This window comes from Sinocyclocheilus grahami, unplaced genomic scaffold, assembly GCF_001515645.1.
Source record: "Sinocyclocheilus grahami isolate Dianchi unplaced genomic scaffold, SAMN03320097.WGS_v1.1 scaffold45.1, whole genome shotgun sequence".
Classification (NCBI taxonomy): Eukaryota; Metazoa; Chordata; class Actinopteri; order Cypriniformes; family Cyprinidae; genus Sinocyclocheilus; species Sinocyclocheilus grahami.
In genome coordinates this window covers 685,328-699,562 of record NW_015505224.1, presented here as the reverse complement: position 1 = coordinate 699,562, position 14,235 = coordinate 685,328, and the positions used below count along the sequence as shown (strand labels likewise).

Below are 14,235 nucleotides of genomic sequence, written 5' to 3'. Positions count from 1 at the left end.
CATTCCGTAAGAGATGCATGATCATATCGAGTGATGAGTTCCACCTCAATGAAACGTCCTGTATCAGTTGCTCTCTTTGTTGTCCGAGTGCTGTTTGTTGCTGATGTAGTTCCTCTGTGTTAGCAGGGCTGTGCTTAAAATGTCCTACAATTTTGCGACACTTTGTCAATGCATCAACAAACCCACTGTCCGAGAGGCAAACAGTAATGGTCCTCTGCAATATGTGTGCGGCACAGGGGATGTGATCAAACATAAGTTTTCTTGCTGCAGCAACCATGTTTCGAGCGCTGTCTGTTCCGATGGTGGTCACTTTTTCTGTAATGTCCCACATTTCTGCCACTGTTAGGAACTGTTCGGCAAATGCATCAGAATAGTGCCGTGTGGCTGTTTTCAGTACCGTTAACGCGAAGGACTGAAGTGTCCAGTTATGATCAATGAAGTGTGTAGTAACACCTAGAAAGTTGTGATTACCGATCAAAGTCCAATGATCTCCGGTCAGAGCAACATATTGTGCTTGAGCCAATTTTTCCTCTTTTGATAGTTTTTCGGTGTCATACAGCTGATTTATTCTCGAAAGTACTGTATGTCTTGTTGGTAGTGTGTAGCAGTGCTGCACGATATATCAAAATTATCGAAATATCACAAATGTAAATATCGCAATATGCATATCACAACGGCGTGCTATATCTGAATCATTTTAATAATAGGCTACTTAAATCAAAACGTTGCAAAAGGTCAACGTTTTAGTTCGACACATATAGCAGAGAATAGCTTGACGTTAAAAAGAATTATTAAGTGCAATAAGTTGCAGAAAACAACTCTTTGCCGTCTCGTCTTGCTGTCTGACTCACACCTGAAGCACGCACACAAGGTGCATCTCGCACAGCGTCTCTTCAGTTCTGCCGCACACGTGCAAAGCACACACACACACACACACACACACACACACACACAGAGACGCATTTCAGATGGCTCGCGAACACAGAGTTGATTCGTCTTTCGCATCTCCTCCTTATGTTTGAACAGACACATACACACAGAATTATGTCAATAGTACCCATCTCGACGATCATTCTCGTAAACGCAGTCAGTTGTGTTTTAAATAGGGATGCACTGATACCACTTTTTCCATTACTCGCCTGATACAGATACTTTTATTTTTGGTACTTGCCGATACCGAGTACCGATACCAATATTTTCATTGCATTTGTAAATGTTAAAAATTTTCATTGGGTACAGAAACCAAAAGAGTATGTATAATGTTAGTTGGTTAACTTCATTTATCAAATAGATACAGTCAAACCAAAATGTATTCAGACAGCTTCAACATTTCTCACATTATCACAGTTTATTCGCTATAGTTAAGAAAATGGTAATAAAATATGACAAGAACTCAAGAGTTTGTGTCAGAACAAATTCAGCTTGATAATGTCAGATACCTTTGATAGAAAGGTACAGTATGTAATGGATTACAATCAACCAAAAATTATTCATACAGCTGTCAATATTTACATTTACACTGATTTACTATCAATACTTTGTCGGGTGACCCTTAGCCTTAATGACAGCATATAGTCTCCTGGGCATGCTGTCATCCAGCTTCATGCAAACCTGAACTTCAATTTTTTCCCAAACTCGGTCTGAATAATTTTTGGTCCCAAATTTGTATAAATTTTACTGGTAGTCCACTATATGAAGACATTTTGGGTATAATATATCACAGTTTAGTTTATTTAGCTATTTTTCGATGGTATGCAAATTCCTTATTACAGAGAAGGCAAAGGACTTTGGTTTTATCAGTGGCTCCATTGGCATGAGTTTTGAATTTAAATGTTCCCTTCAGAAAGCCATGCATATCTCTGTGTCATCATCGTCGTTTTGCATCATGCTCGACTGACTCGCCACTACAGCTTATTGCAAGATGTGTAGTCTTTGGTACAGGACTAGGGCGGTGCGCGTTAAATGCGTTAAAAATGTCAACACGTTATTTTTTCGCATAATTGATTAATCTAATTAACGCATTAAATTACCAGCCGTAATTTATATATAATATAAAATATAAGAATATTAATATATAAATGTATAAACTTAAATATTTTCAAAATATATGCTGTGCGTGTGTGTATTTATATATACATAATAGATATACATAGGGCTGGACGATATGGACAAAATTCTGCTTTAAACTGCTTTGCGTCTCTCCGTCAGATAACCTCACGTGCATGATGCGCCATTTACAGGGGCTTATTTAAAATGAAAACTCATTCTCTGCCAGCAGGAGGCGCTTTTAGAGTGTTAAAACTGGTAATGTATATCGAAATATCGGAAATGTGTTTAAAAATCATATCACCGTTATTGAAAAAAATTATATCGCGATACATATTGATATCGAATTATTGTCCAGCCCTAGATATACACAATACATACACATATATAATGTAAACAAAAACTTTTATTTTGGATGCGATTCATCACGTTTAATCGTTTGACAGCACAAAAAAATAAAATTTTCTTTTAAATTAAAAAAAAAATTCAAATAGAAAACTATTTCACAATATTACTGTTTTTTTTTTGTTTTTAAATAAGCACATGCAGCCAAGAGAGACAACTTTCAAAAACATTTTTAAAAAATCTTAATTATACCAAACTTTTGACTGATAGTGTACGTTTACATCTGAAATTAATTTTATGAACCTTTACAGAAAAGAAATTAAATTACAACTTTTTTAAAAATGTAACTAGGGTTGGTACCTGCAGTCATCAAATGTGGTGCCAGGTGAGGCGAGTGCCAAGCGCTTGCGAAGTTCGTCCCGCTCCCTGGTGACTTGTCTCAGCTGGAACAGGATGGTGTCCAGGTTCTCGCTGGCAGGCCGGGTGTCACCGAGTGCAGGTGGAGGTGATGAGGCTTTGGTACCTGCAACAGTGAGCACGTCACCGGAGCACAGACAAGCTCACCCAGCACTAATGCAGGGATACATCAACACAAACACCCCCAAAAAGACCAAAACTATAGCCATGGCTGCCGCAATTGAGCAATCAAACTTGGAATTACATCAATTTACCATCATAACAGTAAAAAAGGTTAACATATAAAGGTTACATGCAAGGAATAATGTACATCCAGTCAATTGTTATCTCAGAATAAGCTCCTTAAGGGGTTTATTTTGCAATAACATTATTCCACTTATTACACAGCTACTTCCCGCATAAGTAAATAATTGGACACAAAATATAACAAGTTCAATGTAGACAAACATTTAAGGTACACAGCTTTTAACCACATAAATAATAATGAGGGAAAGAGATACTGATTTCAGATGAAACCGTATTAAACCCTTACCTGCTTATTATCTTATAATCCATCACAGAGTACAAAACAATCATCCTGGCAAGACGACGAACACCGCAACTATTTGGAGTGCAACAGTCAGTTCCAGAAGTGAAACTGACATTTTTTTCTCAGAAGGGAAATTTATTTTTTTAACGATAACTTATAAACCTTTAAAGGCACACCTACTGTGAGCTCTGAGGTTGTTAATTGGTGGTAAATGCTTTTGTTGAAACCACCTGTTCACATTATTTTATCTTTTGTTTTAAATAATCGTGTTTAACAGTGGAATCTAGGTTAAAAAATACAGCATACACAATGCTTCATGGGATTGTAGTAAAGCAATTATGCACATAGTCTTGGACCTTAGTCTTTTTGTCTGATTTTCAAATACCCTTTTGCTTCAAATGAAAGTTTGTAATGTTGTGATTCTCCTTATAGCTGGTTGGTTTGGTTTATGACTTATAGCACTTAAACCAAGACTTTTTACAAATCCCTATGTGAAAAATGAATGAAAAAAATACTTCTAGAACCAGCACAGGAAGCACCAGCATGATTTGCTCAAAAAGGTGGCTTCAACAAAACCATATACCATCGATTAACAATCTTGGAGCTCACAGTAGGTCTGTCTTTAAAAGGTTTATCAGTTATTGTTAAAAATCTATTTCCCTGTGGAGAAAATGAATAAAGTTTTTACTTCCGGGACTGACTGGTGCACTCTAGAAACCTTATGCGGCAGAGAAACAAATGCACTGTCTTTGAACCTACAGTTAACGAAAGTTATCATGCGTATTGTTCGAGCCGAGGCAGATGTCATAAATGTCAGTAGACTGCGAAATTTTTTAAATAACAATACTAGGCAGCTTGTTAGGTTTTAGACCGTGTTATTGTAGTATTATTTATATACTACTGAAGTATTTAATATTTTGTATTTGCTTTATTTTTATTCGTTTTTATTTTAATTTCAGTTTAATTTTAGTATCTGTTATGCATTTTTGTATTTGCTTTTTAATTAGTTTGTTTCAGTGATTTTAGTGCTTGAACTTCTCATTTTTATTTAAGCTTACGTTTTTATATTTATATTTTACTTCATCTTTATTAAAATTACCAAAAATGATTATAATAATTTAATAGGTAATCGTTTTAGCAAACATTAACAGAACAGAGCTACTATCACTACAACTCTTACAAAAACAGGCCAAAACTTAAAGCTAAATCTGACCTTTAAAGCTTGGCTGTACTAAAAAAAAAATACATAAATAATCATACAGGAAAAATTTGAAAATGCTTGAGGTCACAATGGCAGACATTCTGAGCACTTTATGTAAACGATGATCTTTTGGGATGAGCAGCAACTAAAATTACACCATAATCTTTTGGTCTTGGACAATCTGCTGCAGATATTCAGAGAATGAATTCAGCTTTATGCAATAACAAAGAGGATAATCTCCATTACAGATAAAAACAGGGCAGAGAACATAGTATTCGTCAAGATGTCATTTTATTGTCTTTCTAGGGATTTATTAGAGAAGGTTAACATGAGACTACTTGATAAACAGCGCACAACATTTTTCCAAAACTTTTTCATTATTTTAAAATTCCCAGATACATCCAGCTTGTGGGAATCCTCAATTTGGTGGAAATATTTATAATGTTATGGAAGTCTTATGTATACCAAGTTAAATGCATTGTAACCATAAAACAAAATGAACGTATCTTTTTAGATGCCTTCACACTAATAAAATATTACGTGAATTTATGTATCATGTAAAAGCGAAACATCATCATGCTGCAATAATTCATTGTCTGTTTGTTTCAGAGGTCAGGTTGATTTTTTAAACTCTGAAATTAAACTTAAAGGGATAGTTCACCAAAAAATGAATGAAGTATGTGGAAAAGCAAACAGTTGACAGTAGCCATTGATTTCCACAGTATAAATAAATACTATGGAAGTCAATGGCTACCGTCAACTGTTTGCTTAGTCATATTTTTAAAAAATATCTTCTGTTCAACAGAAGAAAGAAGTTGTAACCATAAAACAAAATGAACGTATCTTTTTAGATGCCTTCACACTAATAAAATATTACGTGAATTTATGTATCATGTAAAAGCGAAACATCATCATGCTGCAATAATTCATTGTCTGTTTGTTTCAGAGGTCAGGTTGATTTTTTAAACTCTGAAATTAAACTTAAAGGGATAGTTCACCAAAAAATGAATGAAGTATGTGGAAAAGCAAACAGTTGACAGTAGCCATTGATTTCCACAGTATAAATAAATACTATGGAAGTCAATGGCTACCGTCAACTGTTTGCTTAGTCATATTTTTAAAAATATCTTCTGTTCAACAGAAGAAAGAAACTCATACAGGTTTGGAACAAGTGGAGAGTGAGTAGACAAAGACAAAGTTTAAATTTTTGCATGAACTATCCCTTTAAAACTTAAAGGGATATGACAACTAATAAAGTTGATATGAAAAAACTGCTTTGTGCGAATATTTTATATCTCCTTTCACAGAAGCGCTGCAGGTGCATGATGCGACGATTGAATCCTCATGGTCTTGTTTACTCTGCTATTCGCGCATATAAAGCTAAAGCCCTGTATAAAACCAAAAAAAAAAGACATTCTAATCTTACTGGTTAACGATCGACTAATGACTAAAATGAACAAAATGCTGTCATTCTACAATTCTCCACCGTATTCACCATGCTGCGCGCAAGTTCAGGTAACTCAAAAACTTGCGTACACGAGCTGAGACCAGACGTGAGATTTGATCGCAGCCACCGCTCACGTCCATATTGATAAATTCCAAGTTTTGCATTGAAACGACTGTACGGCCATTTTTACGTTGTACGTTCGTTTTGTAAATGAGGCCCATTATCCTCACTGTCGCAAACCCACACTGCTCCTCATCAGACCCAAACAGGGAGACGGCATTATGGTTATCTCCAGTGCAATGTTTTGGTCCCTTTAGAAAGCACTATGTGAAACTGCCAAGTCATTTGGACGGCAGTCATTCTCAGAGTGCATTCACCGTTGGCACCAAACCAGGAGAACAGGGCTCGGCCTCCAGACACAACCACTATGCCCTCCAACACACGTTATCACCGTTCATCTGAGCCTTCAGTCTGCTTTGAGTGACTTTACAAATGCATCATACACACCCACATGTGCTACAAGCATTGTTGTTACGGCACGGTGACAATGGGTGCAAGGTGTCAAGGGTTGGAGCAGAAACTCTGACATACCAACACTGCTGAGGGAGCTGCTGCTCTCGGAGTCTGATGGCATTGTGGACAGGATGCTGTAGGTGGACCCTGCGGAGGAGAGAAAACACTATTAATAACTCAACACTGATGCTTACAGCTCTTTAATTAACAAAATGCTCAATGCTGGCAGAAAAGTAGCACTTAAGAAAATAGAGAATAACTCATCTGCAACTCTCTACAGCAAAACACCCAAACATTTATTAGAGACAGAACAATAGGTCAGTTTCAATTACTGTATTAACATTCACACATCAAATCAGTGTGTCTATATGTGTTCTATATATGGGGTTTATTTATTTATACATTTATTTAGGTTTTGTGTGTGTGTGTGTGTGTGTGTGTGTGTGTGTGTGTGTGCGTGTGTGTAATCCTCAATTTGGTGGAAATATTTATAATGTTATGGAAGTCTTATGTATACCAAGTTAAATGCATTGTAACCATAAAACAAAATGAACGTATCTTTTTAGATGCCTTCACACTAATAAAATATTACGTGAATTTATGTATCATGTAAAAGCGAAACATCATCATGCTGCAATAATTCATTGTCTGTTTGTTTCAGAGGTCAGGTTGATTTTTTAAACTCTGAAATTAAACTTAAAGGGATAGTTCACCAAAAAATGAATGAAGTATGTGGAAAAGCAAACAGTTGACAGTAGCCATTGATTTCCACAGTATAAATAAATACTATGGAAGTCAATGGCTACCGTCAACTGTTTGCTTAGTCATATTTTTAAAAAATATCTTCTGTTCAACAGAAGAAAGAAGCTCATACAGGTTTGGAACAAGTGGAGAGTGAGTAGACAAAGACAAAGTTTAAATTTTTGCATGAACTATCCCTTTAAAACTTAAAGGGATATGACAACTAATAAAGTTGATATGAAAAAACTGCTTTGTGCGAATATTTTATATCTCCTTTCACAGAAGCGCTGCAGGTGCATGATGCGACGATTGAATCCTCATGGTCTTGTTTACTCTGCTATTCGCGCATATAAAGCTAAAGCCCTGTATAAAACCAAAAAAAAAAGACATTCTAATCTTACTGGTTAACGATCGACTAATGACTAAAATGAACAAAATGCTGTCATTCTACAATTCTCCACCGTATTCACCATGCTGCGCGCAAGTTCAGGTAACTCAAAAACTTGCGTACACGAGCTGAGACCAGACGTGAGATTTGATCGCAGCCACCGCTCACGTCCATATTGATAAATTCCAAGTTTTGCATTGAAACGACTGTACGGCCATTTTTACGTTGTACGTTCGTTTTGTAAATGAGGCCCATTATCCTCACTGTCGCAAACCCACACTGCTCCTCATCAGACCCAAACAGGGAGACGGCATTATGGTTATCTCCAGTGCAATGTTTTGGTCCCTTTAGAAAGCACTATGTGAAACTGCCAAGTCATTTGGACGGCAGTCATTCTCAGAGTGCATTCACCGTTGGCACCAAACCAGGAGAACAGGGCTCGGCCTCCAGACACAACCACTATGCCCTCCAACACACGTTATCACCGTTCATCTGAGCCTTCAGTCTGCTTTGAGTGACTTTACAAATGCATCATACACACCCACATGTGCTACAAGCATTGTTGTTACGGCACGGTGACAATGGGTGCAAGGTGTCAAGGGTTGGGGCAGAAACTCTGACATACCAACACTGCTGAGGGAGCTGCTGCTCTCGGAGTCTGATGGCATTGTGGTCAGGATGCTGTAGGTGGACCCTGCGGAGGAGAGAGAACACTATTAAGAACTCAACACTTATGCTTACAGCTTTAATTAACAAAATGCTCAATGCTGGCAGAAAAGTAGCACTTAAGAAAATAGAGAATAACTCATCTGCAACTCTCTACAGCAAAACACCCAAACATTTATTAGAGACAGAACAATAGGTCAGTTTCAATTACTGTATTAACATTCACACATCAAATCAGTGTGTCTATATGTGTTCTATATATGGGGTTTATTTATTTATAAATTTATTTAGGTTTTGTGTGTGTGTGTGCGTGTGTGTGAGTATCCCAAAACAAGGAAAAATAAATAAAATATGCAAGCATTTAGATTACACCGCAACACTGAATAAATGTAACCACACAAAAAAAAAAACAATCACAATTATTGTAATTATCGTTGTAATAATTGATATAACATACAGCTCTTTAATTAACAAAATGCTCAATGCTGGCAGAAAAGTAGCACTTAAGAAAATAGAGAATAACTCATCTGCAACTCTCTACAGCAAAACACCCAAACATTTATTAGAGACAGAACAATAGGTCAGTTTCAATTACTGTATTAACATTCACACATCAAATCAGTGTGTCTATATGTGTTCTATATATGGGGTTTATTTATTTATACATTTATTTAGGTTTTGTGTGTGTGTGTGTGTGTGTGTGTGTGTGTGTGTGTGTGCGTGTGTGTGAGTATCCCAAAACAAGGAAAAATAAATAAAATATGCAAGCATTTAGATTGCACCGCAACACTGAATAAATGTAACCACACAAAAAAAAAAAACAATCACAATTATTGTAATTATTGTTGTAATAATTGATATAACAAAAATAATGTATTACAATAACAATAGCTTAATTATAATAACAATTGATGATATTATCTAAATATAAATATTAATAAAAAAAAGAATGTTAATAAAATAAAAAGTAATCACCAGAATATATGACTGCCCAACTCCAACTGAAACTGGACATTTTTATTCAAAGGTGGACACCTGTTACTATGTACCTGGACGCATTGAAAATGAACCGATCAGTAAGGAACCTGGATTTATTCCCTGTTGTATTATTTGACTATGTTGTGTGTGTCTTCTTTCTATTCTTCTTATTTATTTGTATTATTATTTCTCTTTTTCTTTGAGTCACTGCTGCTGTTAAGGAATGTTTAGTTCATTGTTTGTAATTTGCTTTAATGTATAAAAATAAAGTAAAACAAAAGTAAATCACCATATATATATATATATATATATACACACATATCATTATTATTACTATATAAATTATCATTATATAAACATTAATAGTAAAAATTCGAAATATATTATTATTATATATTAAAAATGTAAATATCTGTAATGAATGTTTTTGCTATAGTCTAATAAAATTAGACAAAAAGTTAATTAATGGAAAGTTACTATGCAAATGAATAAGACACTTCAAAAAGAACAGTACAGTTTGCTAATATCAAATGTCTGACTTTTATAAAAATGCCAGCAAACTTTGAGGCTTGAAATGATCACAGAAAACAGAAAGACACTATACAACAAAACCCCAGACAACAACCGGCTCTACTATGGGAAAACATGAGTATTCCAAAGTGTGTTACTGCGAAAACACATTGTAAGCAAATATGAATCGAAATGAAATGGGATAATTGAATCGTTGAGATTCTATGCAGCTCTTCCACTGCAGGGCTCCTCCTCTTAATGAGCAGAGTGTGTGGTGACAAGGACACGGTTCATTATCACAGGCCCGACTCCACACACACACACGTCGAAATCCAGCCCGCAGAAGATCACAGACACTTGAATCTTCCTTCACTCTCTTATCACATCATCCGAGACACAGCTCTGCTTCTGAAGAGCAACTTCAGCAACAGACTTCAATGCCTCCCGCAGCCTGAAATAACTTCAGGGTAGCGATGACTGAGAGCAAGTGCCACAGTTGCAAGGTTTTTTTTTGGTGGGGTGAAAGGCAGATGGAATAAATAGATATTGTATAACGTCTGAAAGCAGACACATAGTCCTGCGAGTCCTGTACAGGAAGATAGGCTTCAGAAATAGACATCATGGTTTTTAATGCACTCCTAACATATTTTGCGGTGAGAGGATGGATGGAAATACAGTCACATAAGCACACGTGGAGCTGCATGCACTTAATGCATCAATGATTCAATGGCTATAGAGAACAAACGTCACTAAAAAAGCCTTAGGGAAACTCTGTCACATAAACTGTCTTTTTTCCAATCAATGCAAATCACTAGCAATAGTCAAATTCTTTTGATGGCAGCAACTGGTACAACAGGTCACCAACAAAGCCATGCTGAATCTCTCTGGTTATAATAAAAAACTGTATTGTATAATGTACTGTGATTGTAAATATTGTCTTGCAGTTTAGTGTAATTTGGAGGTTAATTTGTCAACAAAAAATATTCACGATATCAGTTTCAAAGGCATGTCATTTCAGAGGTTGTGGTCAGAACAGAAGTTGTTAAATTTTAATAGAATTTTCAAGAAATTGTATTATGCACTAGGACAGTAAAAAGGAGAACATTTTCAATATCCTGTTGATTGAATCTTAGATCATATTTTTAAAAAAAAGCAAAAACTGTTGAGCATAAAATGATGCATGTGCATAATACATCACAAAGTCTTTACATTGTTGTGGGGAAAAAAGCTTACTTTTTAAACTTTGAAGCTTGCTTTACTTTTTTTATTAACAGAAATACAATTTATGTTAGTTGAAAAACTTAAACTTTAAACAAAATCAGAAATGTGCAACAAACTCATAAAATAAATTTAAATTGAAATACAAAAATTACTAAAACTGAAATAAAAAAGCTAAATGTACATTTATAAACGAATTACAAATGACAAATATACCCAAAAAGAACAAAAGATAACTAAATTAATCTTAAACTTTAACTAAAAAATTAAAATAGAAAATATAATAAATGCCAATATAAAAAACTAAAAAATATATAATAGTATATGATACTAAAATAGATTCTACTGAGTAGAATCTTATATTATTCAAAATTAGTGCTGTCAAACGATTAATCACGATTAATCGCATCCAAAATAAAAGTTTTTGTTTACATAATATATGTGTGTGTACTGCGTATATTTATTATGTATATATATATATATATATATATCTATATATATATATATATACACATACATGCATGTATATATTTAAGAAAAATATGCTACGTTTATATATTAAATATATTTATATATGATATAATTATATTATTATATGTTGTCAAGGGACAATACTATAGAAATGAAAATTGGATATACTTTAGACTAGTCAATGTGCAGTTTGTATAGCAGTACAGATTTACTGTCCTCTAAAAATAACTCAACATACAGCCATTGTTGTCTAAATAACTGGCAACAAAAGTGAGTACACCCTATGTGAATGTCAAAGCTGTGTTTAAAGTGTCAATATTTTTTGTGAGCACCATTGTTATCTACCCCTGCCTTAATCCTCCTGGGCATGGAATTCACCAGAGCTGCACAGGTTGTTGCTGGGATCCTCTTCCACTCCTCCATAATGACATCACGGAGCTGCTGGATGTTAGACACATGGTGCTTCTCCACCTTCCACTTGAGGATGCCCCACAGGTGCTCAAAAGGGTTCAGGTCTGGAGACATACTTGGCCACTCGATCACCTACAGCTTTCTCAGCAAGGCAGTTGTCATCTTGGCGGTGTGTTTGGGGTCGTTATGTTGGAAAACTGCCATTCGGTCCAGTTTCTGAAAGGAGGGCATCATGTTCTGCTTCAGAATGTCACAGTACATGCTGGAATCCATGTTTCCCTCAATGAACCGCAGCTCCCCAGTACCAGCAGCACTCATGCAGCCCCAGACCATGATGCTACCACCACCATGCTTGACTGTATGCAAGATACAATTTCCTTGGTACTCCTCACCAGGGCGTCGCCACACATGCTGGACACCATCTGAGCCAAACAAGTTTATCTTCGTCTCATCAGACCACAGGACATGGTTCCAGTAATTCATGCAAACTGTTTGCGGGCTTTCTTGTGAGCCAGCTTTAGAATGTAAGGTCAAAAATTATCAAAGATTTCTGCTTTCCTGTCCCAAACCTATCTTCAGTAACAAAAGGGCCATTTGGAATTCCTGAAGGCACAGAGGGCTATATTACTTTTTTGTCTCATGCAGCGCACTGCCTGCGTTGAATGTGCTGCTTCCCTGCCGCTCACTGCACAGAACAGATGCCGAGAGAGGTGACACTTCTCCGGGAAAGTCAGACCTCGCGTTCGCGGTACAGCACTGGTGAAATCTTCCAACTGAACCATAGCCAAGGTTTATCCAAAAAAGTCGCTAGGTTTGTCAGTATGAATATTCTATGGGAAAAAGCCGCTAAAAAGGGTCTGAAAGTTGCTAAATCTAGTGCTAAAGTCACGCTTGTGTGTGTGTGTGTGAGACGCGGGAGCTGATGGCAGGGGGCGGTGGATATTTGTGGCAGTCAATGTGGATATTGTGGACGAGTTCTTCTGTGTCATCACGTTCTATTAGTTCTACAGCTTCAATTTCGGAACTTTCATGCTTAGTAACACACACACAGCTGTTCTCTCACCACAGTGCAACAGTGAAAAGGGACCCCTTTCAAACAGTGTCGCGTTCCGAACGTTGTTTAAGCAACAAAAAATAATTTCATAACAAAAATAAACACAGGTATTTGGTATGAACCGGTATACCGCCCAGCACTAGACGACGGCCATGCAAACCGACTTGTTGCAGTGTGCAGCGTATGGTCTGAGCACTGACAGGCTGACCCCCCACCCCTTCAACCTCTGCAGCAATGCTGGCAGCACTCATACGTCTATTTTCCAAACACAACCTCTGGATATGACGCTGAGCACGTGCACTCAACTTCTTTGGTCGACCATGGCGAGGCTTGTTCTGAGTGGAACCTGTCCTGTTAAACCGCTGTATGGTCTTTGCCACCATGCTGCAGCTCAGTTTAAGGGTATTGGCAATCTTCTTATAGCCTATGCAATCTTTATGTAGAGGAACAATTCTTTTTTTCAGATCCTCAGAGAGTTCTTTGCCATGAGGTGTCATGTTGAACTTCCAGTGACCAGTATGAGAGAGTGAGAGCGATAACACCAAATTTAACACACCTGCTCCCCATTCACACCTGAGACCTTGTAACACTAATGAGTCACATGACACCGGGGAGAGAAAATGGCTTCACTTAGGGCTGTACTCACTTTTGTGGCCAGCGGTTTAGACATCAATGGCTGTGTGTTGAGTTATTTTGAGGGGACAGCAAATTTACACTGTTATACAAGCTGTACACTCACTATTTTACATTGTAGCAAAGTGTCATTTCTTCAGTGTTGTCACATGAAAAGATATAATAAAATATTTACAAAAATGTGAGGGGTGTACTCACTTCTTTGAGATACTGTATGTATATACAGTATATGTATATGGCATGTGCCGATTACCGGTTTCAAGGTATACCGCGATTTGAAAATTGTAATGGTTTCGAAACCGCTAATATTTTCTGTTATACCGTTCCTGCGGTATGCACTGTTTTTCATGTCTCCTCAAAGACTGAAAGTGTAGGAATCCCTCAAGTTGAGTGCAGTGTAGAGCAGGGGTTTTCAACCAAGGGGGGCGCTGGCACCTGTCAAGGGGGGCGCGAGCATCAGTTAATTCAGAGACGTTCCCTTGAGAATTTATGAATATGAGTTTAAAAATCTTTAGCCAACAACTAGTAAAGTAATTTTAAGCCATTTAAGCCCAAGACATCTCAATGCGGTAATCACGCACTGTGATAGAGCTTTCTATGCGCACCGCTCATATTTTATGTAAATAATGTTAATCAAAAAGAGCAAAAGAAAAATTGTTCGCTGCTT

At 36.6% G+C, this 14,235-nt stretch overlaps 1 protein-coding gene across 1 annotated transcript in view; it reads right to left on the bottom strand.

Moving 5' to 3' along the window:
* LOC107582547 (disks large homolog 5-like) overlaps nt 1-14,235 on the bottom strand; it is a 95,502-nt gene that overhangs the window by 43,484 nt on the left and 37,783 nt on the right. The window contains exons 2-3 of the mRNA XM_016268443.1: nt 6,577-6,645; nt 2,752-2,914 (exon numbers count right to left, since the gene is read on the bottom strand). Of these exons, the coding sequence (XP_016123929.1) occupies nt 2,752-2,914; nt 6,577-6,645 (232 nt within the window). The remainder of the gene's footprint in view (nt 1-2,751; nt 2,915-6,576; nt 6,646-14,235) is intronic.